The sequence below is a fragment of the Artemia sp. Qi Xiang Cuo genome, chromosome 2 (assembly GCF_049724085.1).
Source record: "Artemia sp. Qi Xiang Cuo chromosome 2, ASM4972408v1, whole genome shotgun sequence".
Lineage (NCBI taxonomy): Eukaryota > Metazoa > Arthropoda > Branchiopoda > Anostraca > Artemiidae > Artemia > Artemia sp. Qi Xiang Cuo.
Window position 1 is genome coordinate 37,855,466 of NC_142795.1, and position 24,459 is coordinate 37,879,924.

At 34.3% G+C, this 24,459-nt stretch overlaps 1 protein-coding gene across 1 annotated transcript in view; it reads left to right on the plus strand.

The window, feature by feature from the left end:
• sif (guanine nucleotide exchange factor still life) overlaps positions 1-24,459 on the plus strand; it is a 285,383-nt gene that overhangs the window by 118,704 nt on the left and 142,220 nt on the right. The window contains exon 10 of the mRNA XM_089106536.1: positions 2,110-2,377. Coding sequence (XP_088962662.1) covers positions 2,110-2,377 — 268 coding nt within the window. The remainder of the gene's footprint in view (positions 1-2,109; positions 2,378-24,459) is intronic.

Genomic DNA, 24,459 nt, shown 5'->3' on the forward strand with positions numbered 1-24,459 from the left:
TCAAATAATCTACTAAGGGAGAAACTACCACAAATCAGCATCGATAAATAGATGAAACTCAAAATGAACAGAAATTACAATAAATAACCAAATCAAACTCAAAACAAGCAGAAATTAACACAAGTTGGGCTCAAAACCTCTATGCCTTCCCAAGGCCAGAACATAATTTGCACTTGACTGAAAAAAATACAGATGAATGTGTATTGTCAGTTTAATATACATATAATGATATTTAGTAATCAAAATCTTAATATTATTTGATTGATTAAAGTTTTAAAAGTAAAAAAATTTATATTTTTTCCTTTCATCCGAAAGTTTGAAAACTACATTTTGACACCTGACCCCTAGATTTTCATGTATTGATGTCATTGTGAATCATTAAATTTAATGCGCATTATTTTTAAAATCACCACGTTGACACGTTTAGCCATCTACAGCAAGTATAATAAATCTATAAGAATTTTGTTTATTAACAAAGCTAGCAAAGATGCACAGGCGGGGTAGCGTGGTCCCCTAAAAAATATATTTTTTAAATTACACGAGTCAACTAAAAAATTACATTTTTCTATTTTAAAAAATACCCCCCCCCCCCTTTCTAACTCCCTTCCATGAAAATGTATTTCATTTCCCTTCTCAGGATAGAACCTGTGTCTTTCTTTGTTTTTACTGAAGGCCTTTGTATAGTGCTGTAACAGTTTTGACATCAGACAAAGATAACTACAAACACTATGTTAAACGCTCAGCTTGACAGCTAGTTCGATGGAGGTGTTCATTCGTATCACACAGTATTTAAGGGCTTTCTCCATCCACTATACCCTTCCCCCTCCAAAGCTGACCTCAGCACTTAAGAGGGTTGAGATTGTCCTTGTTAAGTAGATAAGTCGTTTCGTTTGTTTGCGCATACTCTGTAGTTAATCTATTTTGATGCATGTCTTGGTGATCAATTATGTTATTCCTTTCAGTTTATGTTAAGTGACTGCTCTGTCTCTTGACAAAAATAGTTCTGTTAGTAGGGGGCACCCTCCTTTCGTCTAATTATTTGATTTATTTTTGTTCCAACGGAAATTCTTCACAGCCAAGGTCTGTCTTATATCATCAATTAATTAACGAATGGTTGCCACATTAAATCTCGATGGGATATGTCTCAGCAACTTTGAGGCTCCCCAATTGCTCTGTCATCTAGAAAACTAGTTCCGCTTTGATACGAAAAAGTTGCTTAATGACTCCGCTTTTGTTCCGATCTTAGACGAGAAAATAGGAAACTTGCAGCGATTTCGATGATCATTCTTTTTTCTACAGCTTTTGTTCTCCATTCTAACGTTATGGATGCTGGCAACCTTTGTGTGGCATTGTCAAAATATTGCAGGTATGGAAACCTAACATGAACTATCATAGGAAAATAATAAATTTTCTCAAAACCATATGTTTCAGTTAAAAAAATGTAAATAGAAAAAAAAAGTTTTGCCTACTATCATACAAACTGATGCAGAGTACGAAAAAACACTGTTTCTCCATACAGCTGTTTAAAAACAAAATTGTTACCGAAGATGTAATCATGGATATTGGAGCATTATTTTAATTGTCCACTTGGTTGAAGAAAGACTCAAAATAAAGATTAGAGAAGTTGGGCTCGTTTCAGGACTTCAAAATAAATCCAGTGAAAAAAAAGCTATAGTTGTTTATTATTTAGTCATCTTTATTGGAGCATATATTCGAAGAATAATCAAAATCACCTGGGATATGAATTTGAAGAATTATTCATGAAAACCCATCTCGAAGAAATTTAGGAAAAATATCCCCCCTCAAATTTTCCACTGTGTCGTTATGATTGTGTATATTTCATTATTTTGTTTTAAGGTTCAAGGTTTTATTATTAATACCATGTCTAAACGACATATTAAATTCCCGGCAGAGAGAAAACTCGACAGGATCGGAAACAAAAAACACTTAACACGTAAATTTAATCTATCTCAAAGATACTGTGGAACACTTCATCCCTTTTTTAAAGAAAATGCCAAGTACTGCATTAAGACTTTACTTTTCTCCAGAAAACAAGTATATTCGCTGATATCTGAAGAATACATAAAAATACAACAAATCGTTTTTCAGGTTTCTTAGTGTTAAGAAGTGGCTGATAAGGAAAAGACACCAAATAGAGCTTGCCCACAAGAGAGGATGGCGTGGTTATTGGGTTTGCCTTAAAGGTACAACTCTGTTGTTCTACCCTTGTGATGCTCGTGATGGACGTGGAGTTGAAGCGGCCCCTCGTCATTTGATCATAGTAGATGGTGCAATACTTCAGCCAATACCAGAACATCCTAAACGCGACTTCGTTTTTTGTCTTAGCACTGCTTTCGGAGATGCTTATTTATTCCAGGTAATTAGCAGTTTCTGCTTGAAAGCATTGAATAGTTTTGTATCCTATTAAGAACTAATTGAACAAAAAAGAAAACCGAAACTGAGCAATTTCCAAATAGGGTGAAAGACAAAGTATTTTTCTTTTTGTTTTGTCCAGATTCGAAGTAAAATGTGTAATTTTTTATTTTTTGGTAACTGCAAAAGGGAATTTTCATATAAAGGATCTTAGATAATCTTTACATAAAAATATAGAAAATAAAGGCAGAAAAGTAATTGGAGAAGAGATTATGTGGATTGCAATTATAGACTTGATAATGAAAAAACTATAATGGTGTTTAGAAGATTTTCTGTGTACCAGGTGCCTGCAGCTCTCCTTACCTTGGTAAAACCTCAAACACTTTGGAGAAGCTGTAAAAAGCTATTTCATAGGCAGCGCAATAGCGCTGCCTAAGTAAAGAATAATGTTGGCACAATGTATTTTTTTTTCTAGACCATGGCATTTTGTATCGAAGGAGTTGTCTTAGAAACTTCGAAAAGGGCTCATTCGATTGGAAATTGGAATGGTTAGTGCCCTTTTCAATTGTTGAAAGTGATTGGAGGGCAACTAACACCCCTTCCACGCCCACCATTTCCTCAAACACATTCAACCAAAATTTTGATATAGCCATTTTCTTCAACGCAGTTGAAAGTTCTGGAAACTTTATCTTTGAGCAGGACACTCCCCCCACAGGCTTCAGGGCTAGGTTTATAAGTTATGCCCTTGGGGCATATAAGGTCTTTATTGAAAGCTTGGTCGTAGAAAACTGAAAAAGGGCTCTTTCGATTGGAAATCAAAAATGAACTTTTTGATAATCGAAAGGGATTGGAGGGTAACTAACCTCCCTCTCAAGCCCACCATTTCTCCAAACACATCCAATCAAAATTTTGTTTTTGCAATTTTGTTCAGCGTTGTTGGCAGTTCTGGGAATTATGTCTTTGAGGATGACAAACCCCCTCACGCCCCTCAGGGCAAGGGTAGTAAGTTTTGCCCTGGGGCAATATATGGTTTTTGTAGATATCGTTGTTGTAGAAACTTCAAAAAGGACTCACTTAACTGGAAAATGAAAGGGCTAGTTCCCTTTCTAAAAGTCGAAAGTGATTGGAGGGCAAATAACCCTCCTGTCACACCCACCATTTCCCCAAACACATCCAATAAAAATTTTTAGATAGCCACTTCGTTCAACGCAGTTGAAAGTTCTGGAAATTTTTATCTTTGAGCAGGACACTCCCCCCACAGTCTTCAGGGCAAGGGTTATAAGTTATTCCCTGAGGGCATGTAAGGTCTTTATTGAAAGCTTTGTCGTAGAGACCTCAAAAAGGGCTCATTCGATTGGAAATCCCAAGGGCTAGTGCCCCTTTTTATATTCGAAAATGATTGGAGGGGAACTGACCCCCCTCTCACGCTCACCATTTCCCCAAACGCATCCAATCAAAATTTTGAGATAGCCATTTTGTTCAACGCAGTTAAAAGTTTTGTAAGTTATATCTTTGAGTAGAAAACTCCCCCCACAGTCTTCAGGGCAAAGGTGATAAGTTATGTCATAGAGGCACATAAGGTTTTATTAAAAGCGCTGTCGTAGAAAGTTCAAAAAGGTAGCATTCAATTAGAAATTGAAAGGGACAGTGTCCTTTTTAACAGTAAAAAGTGATTGGAGGGTAACTAACCCCCCTTTCATCCCCACCATTCCCCCAAACACATCCTATCAAAACTTTTAGATAGCCATTTTTTTCAACGTAGTTGAAAGATCTGGAAATTAAGTCTTTAAGGATGATACACCCCCATAAACCTCAGGGCAAAGTTTGTAAGCTGTGCCCTGTGGTCACATTAGGTTCTGACAGACTGAGACGTTATAGAAACTTCAAAAAGGGTTTACTTAATTAGAAAGTGAAACGGCTCTGTGCACTAGTGAAAAGCAAAAGTGGTTGGAGGGTAACTAACCTCCCTCTCATGCCCACCATTTCCCCAAAGGCATCCAATCAAAATTTTGTTATTGCCATTTTGTTCAACGTGGTTGGCAGTTCTGGGAATTATGTCTTTGAGGATGACAAACCCCCCCACGCCCCTCAGGGCAAGGGTAGTAAGTTTTGCCCTGGGGCAATATATGGTTTTTGTAGATATCATTGTCGTAGAAACTTCAAAAAGGACTCACTGAACTGGAAATTGAAAGGGCTAGTGTCCTTTCTAAAAGTCGAAATTGATTGGAGGGCAAACAACCCTCCTGTCACACCCACCATTTCCCCAAACACATCCAATAAAAATTTTTAGATAGCCATTTTTTCAACGTAGTTGACAGTTCTGGAAATTATGTCTTTGAGGATGACAACACCCTACAGCCCTCAGGGCAAGGATTGTAAGTTATGCCCTGGAGGCTTATAAGGTTTTTATATAAAGGGTTGTCGTAGAAATTTCAAATGGAATCATTCGATTGAAAATTAATAGGGCTAGTGCCCTTTCTATTCAAGGGATTGCAGGGCAACTAACCCCCCTCTTATGCCCATCATTTCCCCAAACACATCCAATCAAAATTTTGAGATAGCTATTTTTTTCAACGTAGTTGAAAGTTCTGGAAATTAGGTGTTTGAGGATGACAACCCTCCCACAGACCTCAGGGTAAGGGTTGTAAGTTATGTCCAGGGTGCATATAAGGTTTTCATAAAAAGCGTTGTTGTAAAAACATCCAAAAGGGGTCATTTGATTGGAAACTGAAAGGGCTAATGCCATTTTTGATTGTCGAAAGTGATTGAAGGGCAACTAACCCCCCTCTCACGCCCACCAATTTCCCCAAACACTTACAACCAAAATTTTCAGATAACAATATTGTTCAAAGTAGTTTAACGTTCTGAAAGTTAGATATTTGAGGAAGACAACCCCCCGCCCTCACAACCCACAGGGCAAGTGTTGCAAGCTATGCCCTGGGGGCATATAAGGTTTTTATAGAAAGTGTTGTCGTAGAAACTTCAAAAAGGGCTCATTCGATGACAACCCTCCCACAGACCTCAGGGTAAGGGTTGTAAGTTATGTCCTGGGGGCATATAAGGTTTTAATAGAAAGCGTTGTTGTAAAAACATCAAAAAGGATTCATTTGATTGGAAATTTAAAGGGCTAGTGCCCTTTTTAATAGTCAAAAGTGATGGAAGAACAACTAAATCCCCTCTCACGCCCACCATTTCCCAGAATACATTCAATCAAAATTTTGAGATGCCCATTTTGTTCAACGTAGTTGAAAGGTCTGTCAATTATGTCTTTTAGGATGACAAACCCCCCCAGTCCCCAGAGCAAAGGTTTAAATGTTTTCAATAAAAATTTTAATGTTTTCATTTTATATGAAAATCATGTTTTTAAAACAAAAAAATTATTTTAAATATTTTCATTTTATAACTTTTATAACTTTAAGAAATCAAAAATTAATTAAGGTTTTGAGGAATAAATATCAGCATATGAATATTAAACTAATAATGCACATTTTTTCAGTAAATTATATATATATATATATATATATATATATATATATATATATATATATATATATATATATAAATAAATAAAAAATGTATTCTTCTTTCAATTTTTCAGTTAAATAACCCCCACCCAAAAAAAGAAATATTGTTAAAAATCTGAGCGAGAAGACAAAAGAATCCTAGGGGGTGGGTGCAACCCCTGCCTCCACCCCAATTGACCTCACTGGCACCAGTGCTAACCACTTTTCTGTTTTTGAGCCTTTATTCAAATGCATGCACTATGGTTGGCAGCTCACATTGATAGCTCTTGCCCTATTTTTATCACTATTTCACGTTTCTGGTTTTGCTTAACGAAACAAGCCTATGGCTTATCCGATTTTTGGTTAAAATCAAATAAAGAATAAGAATAAATCTGAACATTCGGTATTCTCGATACTTCGTAAGACACCTTCAATCCCTAAATTAATGTGAACCCTATACCAATCCAAAACTTCAGCATTTGCATGTGAGATATGTTGGTAATATAGGATTAGAGGTGGATATCATTACCGTTTCATTATTTCTTTTGAATCTTAGTGGTTATTTAGTTTTTCTTTTACCCTTGTTATTGTCTGTCAGATTCTCTCTTTGTCTCTTTCCTTTTCTGTCTATATTTTTGTAAGCCTAATATGTCTTGCGTCGTATTATTTGTCTATTTTTATGTTTTGATATTGTTTGAGTTACATTGCTCACTGGATCCATGAGCTAGTTCTACGCGCAAACTATTTGTATATATTTTGTTAAAATATTTATCGGAGCAAAGGCCTAAAGTCTAAAACAATAACGTTTAAATTGGTTTACCATTGCCTCTATCTAGTCCTTGAAGTGTGAAGGACTAGTTCTTGAATATAATTGGATTATCCTGCAAGGAGAAACTTATTGCTGAAGACAAAAGAAATGTTTATTAGACCACATTGAATGTCGTTTGTGCATCATCTCAGTGTGTTCACTTAAGGCTTAGCGTAAATGAAATGCAAATATACAAGTGCGATTTGACCCGTTTGTTGCGTTTTTATCAATATGAAAATATTGCTACAAATGGTGAAAAATTTAGCAAACGGAAGAGCAACTTGTGTGTAATTATCTGCGATTTCTCCAAGAAAACATAGATTTTAGAAGCAAGACAATGCTTTGTTACAGCCAGAGGGAGATTAGCTATCCTGTCAAATGATAAGGAGGATGCATTAGTGAATTGAATGCATCGGTTATGTGCGCTTTGACATTACGCTTAACTTCCCGGTAAAACGTAACAGAATGAGAATGTCAAAAGCGAAAAGAAATTGTAATCTGTTGTCATGACTAGCCCTCCAAACGTGGACTGCCTCACAGCAAAGAAAGAATTGATAGATCCAAGTGGAATAGATAACTCACTCATTAACAGTGTCAGATCAACCAAGAAGCAATAACCAAGAGTGCCGAAAAAATCGTTACCAATTTCCAGTCGGGCGAATGTAGCGCAAAAGAGAAGCTGTTGACATTGGCGTAGCCAGAGGTATTCCAAAATGCGTCAGTGAGAAATATGGGGCTAATGCAGTTGCTAATTGCATTGAGGCTACTACAACATTTAAGCTGTGTTTTTCTACAAGCTCTTTCTTGGCATTGGCCATCTCCTGCGATGTGAAAATCAGCTATGACTATTTCAAAGTTTCATAATAAATTTTTACTCCTTTGCGGTGTTATAAGTGTCGAAGTCTGGGACACAAGGTTTCCACCTATGAATTGAAGTGACAAGTGTGTATGTTGTGCGGGGTCGCGCAGCAGCAACGTACAAAGGTCCAATTAAACGTCCCAAATGTGGAGGTAGAGGACATGCAGCGTGAAGTATGGAATGTTCAAAAAACCCCGGCTTGGCAAAGAACTAGCACTGACTCAAATTGCCCATTCATAGATTGGATTATTGTTCAAGGATTAGTCAAGTGGTTTCTGTCTATTATAACCATTTTTCTTTCTCACCGTACTCCGTAATCCCTTTTGTCAAATTGATGGGTAAGAAATAAAGTATTATTATTATTATTGGTCAGCCAAAAATTAATGGCAAGCGATTAAGGAGTTTACATTCGTAGGCTTCAAAGGATAAGCACTTGAGAAAATTTCAAAGTTAGGAAAATACAGGGATAACTTAAGAGAAATTGGAAATAGCTACAACCCTCATTCACGACCTTGTGATAAAAATTAATTAAAAAAACTTTTTCCATAAAATAAGTTTTTCAAAAAAAGTAAAGAACTCCATTAAACCAAAAATGAACAAAAATAGAATCAAATAATCTACCAAGCATACAACTTCAACCAATCAATAGCAATAAATGAATGAAACCCAAAATAAACAGAAATTAAAATAAATAACAGAGTCGAACTCAAAACGAGAAGAAAATAATATGAGTAGGGCTCTAAAACCCTATGCTTTCTAAACGCCTGAATATAATTTGTACTTTACTGAAAAAAATCAAATAAATTTACTGAAAAAAAATGCGCATTATTAGTTTAATATTCATATGCTGATATTTATTCATTAAAATCTTAATTAATTTTTGATTTCTTAAAGTTATAAAATGAAAATATCTAAAAGAAATTTTTTGTTTTAAAAACATGATTTTCATATACAATGAAAATATTAAAAAAATTTTCATTGAAAACATTTAAACCTTTGCTCTGGGGACTGTGGGGGTTTGTAATCCTAAAAGACATAATTTACGGACCTTTCAACTACGTTTAACAAAATGGCTATCTCAAAATTTCGATTGAATGTATTCTGGGAAATGGTGGGCGTGAGAGGGGATTTAGTTGTTCTTCAATCACTTTTGACTATTAAAAAGGGCACTAGCCCTTTCAATTTCCAATCGAATGAGTCCTTTCTGAAGTTTCTACGACAACACTTTCTATAAAAACCTTATATGCCCCCTGGGCATAGCTTGCAACACTTGCCCTGTGGGTTGGGGGGGGGTTGTCATCCACAAAGACCTAATTTCCAGAACTTTTAACTACGTTGAACAATATGGCTATCTCAGAAATTTTGATTGGATGTGTTTGGGGAAATGATGGGCGTGAGAAGGGGGTTAGTTGCCCTTCCATCCCTTTTGACAATCAAAAAGGGCACTAGCCCTTTAAATTTCCAATCAAATGAATCCTTTTGGATGTTTTTACAACAACGCTTTCTATTAAAACCTTATATGCCCCCAAGGCATAACTGACTACCCTTACCCTGAGGGCTGTAGGGGGGTTGTCATCCTCAAAAACATAATTTCCAGAACTTTCAACTACGTTGAAAAAAATAGCTATCTCAAAATTTTTATTGTATGTGTTTGGGGAAATGATGGGCATAAGAGGGGGGTTAGTTGCCCTCCAATCCCTTGAATTAAAAGGGCACTAGACCTATTAATTTTCAATAAAATGGTTCCTTTTTGAAGTTTCTACGACAACCCTTTATATAAAAACCTTATAAGCCTCCAGGGCATAACTTACAATCCTTGCCCTGAGGGCTGTAGGGGATTGTCATCCTCAAAGACATAATATCCAGAACTGTCAACTACGTTGAAAAAATGGCTATCTAAAAATTTTTATTGGATGTGTTTGGGGAAATGGTAGGGTTATTTGCCCTCCAATCACTTTCGACGTTTAGAAAGGGCACTAGCCCTTTCAATTTCCAGTTCAGTGAGTCCATTTTGAAGTTTCTACGACAATGATATCTACAAAAACCATATATTGCCCCAGGGCAAAACTTACAACCCTTGCCCTGAGGGGCGTGGGGGGTTTGTCATCCTCAAAGACATAATTCCCAGAACTACCAACAACATTGAACAAAATGGCAGTAACAAAATTTTTATTGCATGGGTTTGGGGAAATGGTGAGCGTGAGAGGGAGGCTATTTACTCGCTATTCACTATCAACTATTAAAAAGGGCACTAGCCTTTTCAATTTCCATTCGAATGAGCCCTTTCTGAAGTTTCTATGACAACGCTTTCTATAAAAACCTTATATGCCCCCAGGGCATAACTAACAACCGTTGCCCTGAGTATTGTGGGTGTCATCCTTAAAGACCTAATTTCCAAAACTTTCTACTACGTTGGAAAAAATGGCTATCTAAAAGTTTTGATAGGATGTGTTTGGGGAAAGGTGGGCGTGAGAGAGGGGTTAGCTTCCCTCCAATCACTTTTTACTATTAAAAAGGGCACTAGCCCTTTCAATCTCCAATCGAATGAGCCCTTTTTGAAGTTTCTACGACAAAGCTTGCAATAAAACCTTATATGCCCCCAGGGCATAACTTATAACCCTTAGCCTGAATACTGTGGGGGGAGTTTCCTGCTCATAGATATAATTTCCAAAACTTTTAACTGCGTTGAACAAAATGGCTATCTCAAAATTATGATTGGATGCGCTTGGGGAAATGGTGAGCGTGAGAGGGGGTTCAGTTCCCCTCGAATCATTTTCGAATATGAAAAGGGCACTAGCCCTTGGGATTCCCAATCGAATGAGCCCTTTTTGAGGTTTCTACGACAAAGCTTTCAATAAAGACCTTATATGCCCCCAGGGAATAACTTATCACGCTTGCCCTGACGACTGTGGGGGGAGTGTCCTGCTCAAAGATAAAATTTCCAGAACTTTCAACTGCGTTGAACAAAATGGCTATTTCAAAATTTTGATTGGATGTGTTTGGGGGAATGGTGGGCGTGAAAGGGGTGTTAGTTGCCATCCAATCACTTTTGACTATTAAAAAGAACACCAGCCATTCTGATTTCCAATCGAATGAACCCTTTTCGAAGGTTCTACAACTCCTTCAATACAAAGTGTCATGGTCTAGAAAAAAACATAATACGTTGTGCCAAAATCGTTCTTTACTTAGGCAGCGCTATTGTGCTGCCTATGAAATAGCTTTTTACAGCTTCTCCAAAGTGTTTGGGGTTTTACTAAGGTAAGGAGAGCTGCAGGCATATATATATATATATATATATATATATATATATATATATATATATATATATATATATATATATATATATATATATATATATATATATATATATATATATATATATATATATATATATATATATATATATATATATATATATATATATATATATATATATATATATATATATATATATATTATGTTTTAGAGGTAATTACTTGGCAAGAAAAAAAAAAAAAAAAAAAAAACGCTTATAAAGTGCTTTTGACATAATTTCGACGGATGAAGTGATCTTGACAAAGAAAACAACGACCATTACACTTACTAATATTCGGTAGACCCCTTTGAATATTATCATTACCATTATTAGTCAATATAAAATCAGAAATCACATAAAACCGAAACGACAAACAATACAAAGTCCAAAACATCTCCAGAAGCCAAGCCAAAAGTCCACAAGTAATAAGGTTGCTCTAACTAATCATACAAAAAAAAAACTGTCATCCTAATCCAGCAATTGAGACAAATGTGCACTTGAACGAGGTTTTGACCTTACTCATCTATCCAACTACCTAGGACAAAACAGTGTTTAGTATATTTATTATACTTTGAAATAAATTTTGATTTAGCTAAACTACAAACTGTATCATAAATTAATTTAGTTTTCGAGTTACATGTTGTATTATTTTTTTGCAATCCAGAATATTTTTATTAAATTATTCCTTGATAACTTATTTTAAGATTTTATTAAACTAGCCATTCCATTGGTCTCAAATATGTGACCTAAATCGATTAAAAATGCATTTAAATCTAAATAATTCTTTTTATTATTTTTCCTATGTCCTCTTGATCGGTTTTTACGTTTAGTGGGGCAATTAAAAGAAGGGTGCTCAGTTAAGCCATTAATAGAGTTACCAACTACATTGGACATGTCTCTCCGTATTTTGCAACTCTATCATTTAGGCCAAAAGGATACGCGGTACCAATAGCATGAATCCAATAATATTCTCGTCTGCGTTATTTATTATGTTCCTCTTCTTTTGTAAAGTTTTTTAGGTCCAGATTTTCTAAGATTGTAATAGTTAGATTAGATATAGAGCAAGTGCCATTATTACAATGTTGAACTAGATAATTGTTAGTTTTTTCCCTGGTAATTGTAGTTTTATGTCCCAAAAATCTTTTATATATGTTGTTAATTGTTTCCCCCACATATTGTAATTGACAATTTTTACATTCTAGTAAATAGATAATATTGTTTGTTTTACAATTTACCTGTCCAGTTAATAAACATTGAAACTTTTTATTATATAAAGGACTTTTAAAATAATTTAGAGGTATTATTTTATATTTAAAAATACAAAAACGAAAATTACAATTAATAATATTCGGCAGACCCCTTTTAATATTATAATTACCATTATTATTAAATATAAAATCAGAAATCAAATAAAACCAAAACGACAAACAATACTAAGTCCAAAACATCTTCAGAAGCCAAGCCAAAAGTCCACAAGTAATAAGGTTACTCTAACTAATCATACAAAAAAAAAAACTGTCATCCTAATCCAGCAATTGAGACAAATGTGCACTTGAACGAGGTTTTGACCTTACTCATCTATCCAACTACCTAGTAAAAAATAGTATAACCGAACCATCAACCAAATAGAAATGTCCAAATCCATGCAAAGTCGTCATCAATAAATGTAAGTCGTTGTAAATTTACAAGCAAAACCACCTTAATTCTAGCGAAAGATTTCCAAGTAGAACCTTCAGTTACGCATCATCACAAGAAATACCACCTGCCTCTATGGATTTCGAGGCTTTACTTTTTTTACCTGGCACAGTGGAACCTCTACCTTAAGATCTTTATGTTATCCCTATGTCAGGTAAAACTTGTGAAATACATGCATACTAGTAAAGCTATTAAAAATTACATACAAAATGAGTTTCATTGTTTCCTTAGTAAAATCCCAGAGGTCACTGAGCAAAGACCATTCTGGAACAAATGAAGACTGGTCCAGATGTGAGTTATAAAAAAAGTCTGTTATTGGTATCCGGAACCAATTACAGATTTAAAGTTCTTGAAGCTTGTTTGAAAACAGTCTACAAATTCAAAATTCCAAAAAAGAAAAGCGAAAGAGAAATTATATTAAAATATCATTAAGTATTTCTTTATAATTTTTTGTATATTTACTTAAAAGTTCATGATACATAAAACTAAATTTTTTGAATTGCCAACTAATGTTTTTGGCAGAAAAACCTCTTAAGATCAGTTTTTCGCTCAGTTTTTTACATCTATTTTTAAAATCTGTGTAATTACTGCATATTTTTGCATACCTAAATAATTAGGAATAATAAGCTGAATAAGTAATATTCGAATGTATATTACTTTCAAGGAATGGAAAATTTATTACTTCAAAATTAAAATCATCCGTTTTATTATATATTTAAAAAACTAATTTATTATTATCTGAAATATGAATCTTTAAATATAAGAAATGGTCAGAGTGTCCTATCCCATAGCTAGGCTCCAGAATTAACTCTTGTGGATAAATATTTTTTGAAATCTCAATAAACTCTGCACAATTTATTACTAAGAGATCGTTCAGATATCTTTAATTATTTGAAAGGTTATATTTTACATTGCTCGGGTTATTTTTATTTATCTTATATTCGTATTCTAATTGACTTAAAAACAAGTCCGCTATGAATGGACTCGTATTCCTACCCTTAGGAATGCCAACAGTTTGTTTATATAAATTACCAATAAATCTTATATAAGTATTAAATAGAACAAATTCCAATAAATCACATACCATATCCAAGCTATAACATCTTGAATTAATAGTACTTCTAAAGAAATTCGTCCATCGGGCTTTTTTATTAAAAGTATCAATTTTAAAAGATCCTATATTATAAAAAATAAAAGATTTATTTATTACCATTTTAAATTTTTCGAATACTAAATTATTTTAAAAATTTGTATACAGAGTAGTAAAGTAAAATGAATTGACTCTTTTAGCTGAAACATTCGCCAAAGAATCTATCACTTGTAACGAGTTATTAACACTCCAATATGGGTTAAAGTTAGAAAATTTTTTAATTCCGGAGCAATATGTTTTAAATTTATTTCTAATTTCTCCTAAAATTAAAGATAGGTCAGTAGCCACAATTCTGGTTGGACACCTTGCTGCCCCAGCAATAAAACGTGGTTTTGGTAGATACTCATGAAATTTTATCGTTCAATGTAATATATAAAACTTTATCATCATCTTTAATTTCGATAATGATTTTTTTCAAAATTCTTTGTTCTACATTTTATATTAGAGTTGTTTCATCCGTGCGGGACTGTTCATATTTATTTGTTGTATGTAAATCTTTTTATAATATAAAAAAGTAGATTTCCTTACAAATTATGACAAAATTATTGCTAGCTTTATCAACTGATACAATTACAAATTCATTCTGTATATTAGCAATTGCTTGTTTCATATTGGCATTATAAAATATTAAATTTTTCTCAGAATTTGTTGGATTAATTCTATACATGCTATTTCGTACACTAGTCAAAATCAAATTTATCCAATTCTGAAATCTGTCTTTAGTAATTTTCTCCTTCTTGCACCATATAGCAATAAATAAATTTAAATCATTCTTTAATCCCCTAAGAACATCTGCTGGCTTTATGCGGTAAGAAAGACAGAATTTAGCCCCCATTTTCATTATATTTTGAAGATCAAGATGCTTTATAATGGACAAATCCCCCGTTACAACATGGTCGTAAGTTTGATCCACATACGGTAAAAATTGCTCGCAACTACAAACCGGTATATATATATATATATATATATATATATATATATATATATATATATATATATATATATATATATATATAATAGAACCATATTTAAATTTTTGACAAGGAGAGAATGTTTAAGGCCTGGCAAATAATAAAAAAAAACATATTGATTCTAGGATCTGATGGTGGATTGCAAGGCTTCGATTCTAGGCTTTCGAGGCTTTAGAGCCCAGGGTTTTAAGCACTTTACACTGGAGAATTCGAAGGGGCTGAACATTAAAGTCCAAAGTATTTAAAACTTTTGAGTACACTACGAATCTAATCAAAATAATGAAGCATTCTAAGGATTTAATAAGGAATGGAAAGCTGATTCTACGGAATACGCCTAAATCTCTAGAATTTTTGCTTCTAAAAGCACTAACGTAAGATTAAAAAGAAGATGAGACTGAAATCCCTCCCATGTATTTATAATCAAGCACACGGCACTCCAGCCACGCAGAACACTCCCGGCCGAAGGCAAAGAATCAGGAGATGGATACTTCCGCCATGCGGACCATTGGTCAAGCCTGCAAAAAGTTTATTGTATCACTGTTTCTATTATACCTCATGGACATTCGTAAATTAAAAATTCGTAAATTAAACACTAGAATTTGAAATTCGTAAATTAAACACTAGTTTGTTTTTTATCAACTAATCGGTGATAAAGTTAGCTGTAGACTTTATTGAACTAATAATCTTAATCTGAACCATCGTTTGCACTTTTTATAAACCTGGCTAGCACTTCCTCAGCTCACTTACATAGCAATAAACCGTAAGCTCCGTTACGTAGGCCTCCAAGTTGTTGTAAGAAGTCGTTAATTTTCGCTCATCGTGTGCAGTAGTACTTCTTCGCTTTTTGAAGGTCATCTCAAAAGGTTAGGGTTGTCAATATCACAGGCTAGCTTTCAAACAGTTCGTGGTAACGAACTGTAAGTTAGGAGTGACCCGGCTCAATGGTAACCGAAACTCTAAAAAACTGAATTTTGATACCAATAGACACATCAAAAGAATCAGATTTTAATGCTAATTTCAAATATATAAGTTTCATCAAGTTTAATCTTACTTATCAAAAGTTACGCGCCTGAGAAAATTTGGCTGATTTTTGAAAAAGGAGGAAACACTCCCTAAAAGTCATAGAACCTTAATGAAAATCACACCATCATATTCAGCCTATCAGAGAACCCTACTTTAAAGGTTTCAAGCTCCTATCTGTACAAATTTGGAATTTTCCATTTTTTTGCCAGAAGAAAGATCACGGGAGCGTGTTTATTTGTTTTTTTTCCCTCAGGGGTAATCGTATCGACCCAGTGGTCCTAGAATGTCAGAAGAGGGCTCACTCGAACGGACATTAAAAGTTCTAGTGTCATTTTTAAGTGACCAAAAAATGGAGGGCAACTAGGCCCCCTCCCACGCTCATTTTTTTCCCAAAGTCACCTGATCAAAATTTTGAGACAGCCATTTTGTTCAGCATGGGCGAAAATATTATAACAATGTCTTTTTGGCTGACTTAATCCCTCGAAGCCCCCAGGGAGAGGGCTTAGAGTTATTGACTTTACCCAATGTTAACATATAGTATTGGTTATTGGGAAGTATACCGACGTTTTCAGGGGGAATTTTTTCTGGTAGTGGGGGGAGGGTCGGGGGCGATATGGGAGGATCTTTTCATGAAGGAAGTTTTCATGGGGGAAGGGACATTGCTATGAAGGGGGCGCCGGGTTTTCCATCATTATTTTAAAAAGAAAATCAGATATTAAATATAAAAAAAACAAGTTTTTCAACTGAAAGTAAGGAGCAACATCAAAACTTAAAACGAACAAAAAAATATTAGCTGTATGATAGGGTTCACCTTCTAGTCAATGCCTCGCTCTTTAAGTCAAAGATTTTTTAGTACTTTCATAAGAGCTATTTATTCTAATTAACGGCCTTTGTGATTAAGGGGTCATTTATAAAGAATTGGAACCAAATTTAGTTTACTTATTCAATGACGGCGAACCACAATAAAAGCTGCATTAACTAAAAAACGATCAGAAATTAAATAAAAAAAACGAGTATTTTTAACTAAAAGTAAGGAACGATATTAAAACTTAAAAAGAACAGAAATTATTCCGTATGTGAAAGGGGTTGTCCCCTCCTCAACGCCTTGCTCTTTACGCTAAAGTTTTACTCTGTCACACAACTTTATTTTTTAAAACAATAAAAAATTTTAGCGTAAAGAGCGAGTCCAATGTGTAAGCCAGTATCGCCAAAATAGACGTTTTTCATTATATATTTTGAATAATAATATGCAAAATGTATTTTTAAAGATGGGGCATAATTAATTATGCTAAAACATTTTTTAATTCAAGTAAAAGTGATCTCATGGTTTTGTCAGATGGTTTTGTACTTCTGTTTTAAGAAAGTCTTACGTCAAATGACATGTGGTTGACCAATAAATCAATGATGTCTATTGAGAAAAGGCGAACCTATTATTTGGCTATCTTGGTTTGTTAACAAAACTATTATATGTTTGATGCATAGCCAAATTTCCTGTGTCTTTAAATGACGGAATAGACTTTGGTTTTTCGCTGCTGAGTGATTTACCTTTCAGAATCATGTCATAAAAAGGAATTGTGCTTTTACTTTGTGGCATCAATAAGTCATTTCTGTCTGTCAAACTCTCTCATTCCTATTTGGTATCAAAGTATTAGTGGCATAGTTTATGAATTACTATCGATGATACAGCTCGCTCCCCTTACAGATAAAACGTTATTGAGCAATTGCTTTCAAGATTAATATCATGTACGACGAGGCTTCTATTTGTAGCAATCTTATGTTTTGGAAACAGATAAATGAAAGGAGTGACAAAAATGTGTTGCCGTAAACATTCACACTCATGTCTACCTTAACTACCTTGTATGGACATATCTCTAGCCAGACAGCTATGTTCAGGCAACTCCCGTTCACACGTAACATTCATGCTTAGCTGCAGCAGCCTACAGCAAAGCGCCCAGCTCTAGAATCTTGAACTTTGCGTCTAGTATTTCAAATTCGGCCCTTCAGGAAGCCCATTTTACCCTTAATGCTCAATAAATAGCAACCGTTCCTGAATCAGCTCCAAATGAGATATTCTTTCTCATTTGACCGTTTTTTTTGTTTTTTTTAAACGCGATCTTAAATTTTCGGTTACTGTTGGCTAGAATTTATCAAACAGTTCGTGGTAAGTAAGGAGCGACCTGTAACGAACTGTACGAAATGTAACTGTACCAACGAACTGTTAGTAAGGAGCGACTCGGCTGAATAGTAACAGTAGAAAGGCCTCATGAGCTCCGACGAGGACCACGTATTTTATGGTTTTGTCAGTGAGAATGAAAAAACAGGAATTTTCTTACTTAAAAAAACATGAATTTTCTCACTTTTATGGTTGTTTTCTTGGATGGTTATGTGTGTTGGTCAATTTATTTGATGTTTTTCATGGATGTCAACAGCAATTCATGTGTGTTTTATGGTTTTTGTCAGTGAGAATGAAAAAACAGGAACTTTCTCACATTTATGGATGTCAACAGCAATTTATGTATGTTTTATGGTTTTTGTCAGTGAGAATGAAAAAACAGGAACTTTCTCACATTTATGGATGTCAACAGCAATTCATGTTCCTGTTTTATGGTTTTTGTCAGTGAGAATGAAAAAACAGGAACTTTCTCACATTTATGGATGTCAACAGCAATTTATGTCTGTTTTATGGTTTTTGTCAGTGAGAATGTACATGCTCGACGCGAATGTTATGAGATTGTTTAGCTAACCTAACCTGAGAAATTGATTTACATAATCGCTAGGGGAATGTATTGATTCACGAAAGGGAAATTAAGAAACAAACATGGCTTCTTTAATCTTAGGTCTGAGGGATAAACGTTCTTTAGGTCAGAGAGAAAAATTAATATTCTATTTTTAAATAGGGCTTCATTGATCTTTAGTGTCAGGAATTAGAAATGACATCACTTGTTATCTTGGAATTATGCGGGAGTCTAAAGAGATAGAAATTCTATTTTTAAATACGGCTTCACTGAGCTTTAAGTCGGAGAGTTAAATTGATATTCTAACGAAACCTTAATAGTTTAGCTAGGAACATTTATGAGATGAAGAGATTAACGTAGGAATGGATTTCCTAGAAATTTGAAATGTGAAAGCACAGAGATGCCAAAAACAAAAGGAATACGCTGAAGTTACGATTAGGGATTATTTGGGCGAAACCGTTTTAGGGAATTATTTCGGCGAAACAGTTAGAGACATATTAAAAGATGATTTTAGAAGAGGATTTGATGGTGAAACTCTGTGGTCGTCATAATACACAAGTTCCATTTGCACAGTGTTGTGAGGTCCCCTACCAAAACCCCAAAGAGTCCTTATACCCCACCCCAACCCCGAAGGGTCCTCATACCCCACTCCAACCCCGAAGGAAGCCCCCGGTCCTCAAAGGTCCACCGGGCTCCCAAAGGGCCACCCGGCCCTCAAGGGTCCCCCAGACCCCCAAAGGACCCCCACAGGCCCCAAAGGCCCCCCCTTGGCCCCCAAAGGGCTCCCTCTCCCTTACCTAACCTCCCCCTCCTCAACTTCCCCTCCTCCCCCTCCCCTCCTCCCCTCCCCTCCCCTTCCCTCCCCCATTTTTTAATATTTTTTGTGCGTTGAGACACAGAAGGACCCCCTCCCCCCGCCCCCCTCCTAAAGGGCCCCCGGCACCCCAAAGGCTCCTGAGCCACCATGTTAATACTTTTTAAGGCTTTATTATATCTTTTCAGAACAAATTATTATTTTAGGGAATTATTTCGGCGAAACAGTTAGAGACATTTTAAAAGATGATTTTTGAAGACATTTTAGAAGAGGATTTGAGGGTGAAACTCTGTGGTCGTTATAATACACAAGTTCCATTTGAACAGTGTCGTGAGGTCCTCTATCCCCAGCCCCAAAGGGTTCCAATCACCCTAACCCAACCCCCAAGGAAGCCCCTGGTCCTAAAAGGTCCCCCCAAGCTCCCAAAGGACCACCCGGCCCGCAAGCCCCCCCCCAGACCCGCAAAGGCCCTCCCCGGGCCCCGTCTTTCGTTGATGTATGTTGTCTGAAACCTATGATTTGGGGTGTATGGGTTGCTATTTTTGACTTTTCTGAGTTGGATTTCTTAGTCTTTCATAGGTGTGTGTTGTCTGAAACCTATGATTTGGGATGGGTGGTTTGCTATTTGGACTTTTCAGAGCTAGGATTCTTAGTCTCTCATAGGTGTTTGTTGTCTGAAACTTCTAGTTTGGGATGAGTAGTTTGCTATTTCAGACTTTTATGAGCTAGGCTTTCCTAGTATATCGTAGGTAATTGTTGTCAGAAAATTATGATTTGGGATATGTAAATTACTATTTCGGGCTTTTCTGAGCTAGATATCTTAGTCCCTCATAGGTGTTTGTTGTCTGAAACCTATAGTTTGGGATGAGTAGTTTGCTATTTTTGACTTTTCTGAGCAAGGTTTCTTAGCCTGTCATATATGTGTGTTGTCAGAAACTTATGACTTGGGATATATAAATTACTATTTTTGAATTTTCTGAGCTAGATTTCTTAGCCATTCATAGGTGTTTGTTGTCTGAAACCTATAGTTTGGGATGAGTAGTTTGCTTTTGGACTTTTAAGAGCTTTATTTATTAGACTTTCGTAGGTGTGTGTTGACTGAAACTTATGATTTGGGATATGTAAATTACTATTTCGGGCTCTTATAATCTAGATTGCTTAGTCTTTCGTTGGTGTGTGTTGTCTGAAACCTATGATGTGGGATTTGTAGTTTTGTGTTTTGGACTTTTCAGGGCTAGGATTCTTAGTCCCTCATAGGTGTTTGTTGTCTGACACCTATAGTTTGGGATGAGTAGTTTGCTATTTCAGGCTTTTCTGAGCTAAGGTTTCTTAGTATTTCGTAGGTGTGTGTTGTCTGAAACTTATGACTTGAGGTGTCTAATTTGCTATTTCAGGCCTTTCTGAGCTAAGGTTTCATAGTATTTCGTTGGTGAATGTTGTCTGAAACTTATGATTTGGGATATGTAAATTACTATTTCGGGCTTTTCTCAGTTAGATTTCTTACTCTTTCGTTGGTGTGTGTTGACTGAAACCTATGATTTGGGATATAAGGTTCTTAGTCTTTCGTTGGTGTGTGTTGTCTGAAACCAATGATTTGGGATGGGTGGGTTGCTGTTTTTGACTTTTCTGAGCTGGATTTCTTAGCCTTTCCTAGGTATGTGTTGTCTGAAACCTGTGATTTGGGGTGGTTAATTTGCTATTTTTGACTTTTCTGAGCTAGGTTTCTTAGCCTTTCATAGGTGTGTGCTGTCATAAAATTATGATTTGAGATTTGTAGTTTGCTTTTTAGACCTTTCAGAGCTAGGATTCTTAGTCCCTCATAGGTGTTTGCTGTCTGAAACCTATAGTTTGGGATGAATAGTTTGCTATTTCAGGCTTTTCTAAGCTAAGGTTTCTTAGTATTTCATAGGTGTGTGTTGTCTGAAACTTATGATTTGAGGCATGTAATTTGCTATTTCCGACTTTTCATAACCAGATTTCTTAGTCTTTCGTAGGTATGTGTTGACTGAAACCTGTTATTTGGGATTGAGTGGTTTGCTATTTTCGAATTTTCTGAACTAGATTTCTTAGCATTTCATAGGTGTGTGCTGACTGAAACCTATGATTTGGGAATGAGTGGTTTGCTATTTTGACTTTTCTGAGATAGATTTCTTAGCATTTCATAGGTGTGTGCTTTCAGAAAATTATGATTTGGGAGGTGTAGTTTGCTTTTTGGACTTTTCAGAGCTAAGATTATTAGTCCCTCATAGGCGTTTGTTGTCTGAAACTTCTAGTTTGGGATGAGTAGTTGGCTATTTCAGGCTTTTCTGAGCTAAGGTTTCTTAGTATTTCGTAGGTGAAGCTTCCACGTCAGTTTTAAGTTTACCAAGACATAAAAAATTTAAAGTTCAATTCTAAATTTTTCGGTGGAAGATAGAAAAAGTAATACTATACTTGTGAATATTTTCACGGAAGATAAAAAGTTCTAGTTCAATTTAAAATTTTCTCAACGAAGTGAAGAAAATTTCAAGTTCTCTACTGAATTTTAAAAAAGAACACAATTCAATTCTAATTTCTCCAGAGAAAATAAAATTCTTCCACCTAAGTTCTTTATTTCACAAAGACATAAAGAAATTTAAAGTTCAATTCTAATTTTTCGGTGGAAGATAGAAAAAGTAATACCATACATGTGAATATTTTCACGGAAGATACTTGTGAATATTTTCACGGAAGATAAAAAGTTCTAGTTCAATTTAAAATTTTCTCAACGAAGTGAAGAAAAGTTCAAGTTCTCTACTGAATTTTACCAAAGAACACATTCAATTCAAATTTCTCCAGAGAAAATAAAAATTTTCCACTTAAGTTCATTATCTCACAAAGACATAAAGAAATTTAAGGTTCAATTCTAAATTTTTCGGTGGAAGATAGAAAAAGTAATACCATACTGGTGAATATTTTCACGGAAGATAAAAAGTTCTAGTTCAATTTAAAATTTTCTCAACGAAGTCAAGGAAAGTTCAAGTTCTCTTCTGAATTTTCTCAATGAACAAGAAATTAGTCATTGATCATTTCTATTTTTCCAAATAATATAAAAATTTTCCACTTTAGTTCAGATCTGTCTCGAAGAGATTAAAAATTTAAAATACTGTTCCAAATTTTTCACAGAAGATAAAAAAGTTCAAGTTCTCTTCGGAATTTTACCAAAGAACACAATTGAATTCTAATTTCTCCAGAGAAAACAAAAATCTTCCACTTTAGTTATTTATTTCACAAAGACATAAAGAAATTTAGAGTTCAATTCTAAATTTTTCGGTGGAAGATAGAAAAAGTAATACCATACTTGTAAATATTTTCCCGGAAGATAAAAAGTTCTAGTTCAATTTAAAATTTTCTCAACGAAGTGAAGAAAAATTTAAGTTCTCTTCTGAATTTTACCAAAGAACACAATTCAATTCTAATTTCACCAGAGAAAATCAAAATCTTCCACTTAAGTTCTTTATTTCACAAAGACAAAGAAATTTAAAGTTCAATTCTAAATTTTTCGGTGGAAACAAGAAAAAGTAATACCATACTTGTGAATATTTTCCCGGAAGATAAAAAGTTCTAGTTCAATTTAAAATTTTCTCAACTAAGTGAAGAAAAATTCAAGTTCTCTTCTGAATTTTACCAAAGAACACAATTCAATTCTAATTTCACCAGAGAAAATAAAAATCTTCCACTTCAGTTCTATATTTCACAAAGACATAAAGAAATTTAAAGTTCAATTCTAAATTTTTCGGTGGAAGATATAAAAAGTCATACCATACTTGTGAATATTCCCTCGAAGAAATGAAAAATTTAAAAATACTGTTCCAAATTTTTCACAGAAGATAAAAAAGTTCAAGTTATCTTCGTAATTTTACCAAAGAACACAATTAAATTCTAATTTCTCCAGAGAAAATAAAAATCTTCCATTTAAGTTCTTCATTTCACAAGGACATAAAGAAATTTAAAGTTCAATTCTAAATTTTTCGGTAGAAGATAGAAAAAGTAATACCATACTTGTGAATATTTTCCCGGAAGATAAAAAGTTCTAGTTCAATTTACAATTTTCTCAACGAAGTGAAGAAAAGTTCAAGTTCTCTTCTCAATTTTACTAAAAACACGATTCAATTCTAATTTCACCAGAGAAAATAAAAATCTTCCACTTCAGTTCTTTATTTCACAAGGACATACAGAAATTTAAAGTTCAATTCTAAAGTTTTCGGTGGAAGATAGAAAAAGTAAAACCATACTTGTGAATATTTTCACGGAAGATAAAAAGTTTTAGTTCAATTTAAAATTTTCTCAACGAAGTGAAGAAAAGTTCAAGTTCTCTTCTGAACTTTACCAAAGAACACACTTCAATTCTAATTTCTCCAGAGAAAATAAAAATCTTCCACTTCAGTTTTAAGTTCCCCAAAGAAATAAAGAAATTTAAAGTTATATTCTAAATTTTTAGATGGAAGATAGAAAAAGTAATACTATGATTGTGATTACTTTCCATGAAGATCAAAAGTTTCACTTTACTTATAATTTTTCTTAAAATCAGTTCTGATTTTTCTCAAAGAGATGAAAAATTTAAAGTTCTATTCAAAATTTTTCATAAAAGATAGAAAAATATATACATTGATTGTGAATATTCGACATGAAGATAAGGAACTCCACTTTAATTCAGATCTTTCTCGAAGAAGTGCAAAATGTTCAAGTTCTCTTCTGAATTTTCTTAAAGAAGAGAAAAAGTTAGCTCAATTCTGAATTTTACCAATGAAAATGAAAAAACCTTCCACTTCAGTTCATAATTTCTCAAAGACATAAAAAATTAAAGTTCAGTTCTAAATTTTTCTGTAGAAGATAGGAAAAGTTATACTATGATTGTGATTATTTTCCAGTGAAGATAAAAAGTTACACTTTAATTCTAATTTTCTTAAATTCAGTTCCAATTTTTTGCAAAGAGATGAAAATTTTAAAGTTCTCTTCCAAATTTTTCATTGAAGATAGAAAAAGTTATACATTGATTTTGAATCTTCGACATGAATATAAGGTGCATCACTTTAATTCTGAGTTTTCTCGAAGAAGTGCAAAATGTTCAAGTTCTCTTCTGAATTTTCTTAAAGAAGATAAAAAAGTTAGCTCAATTCTGAATTTTACCAATGAAAATGAAAAAAGCTTCCACTTCAGTTCTTAATTTCTCAAAGACATAAAAAATTCAAAGTTCTTTTCTAATTTTTCCAAG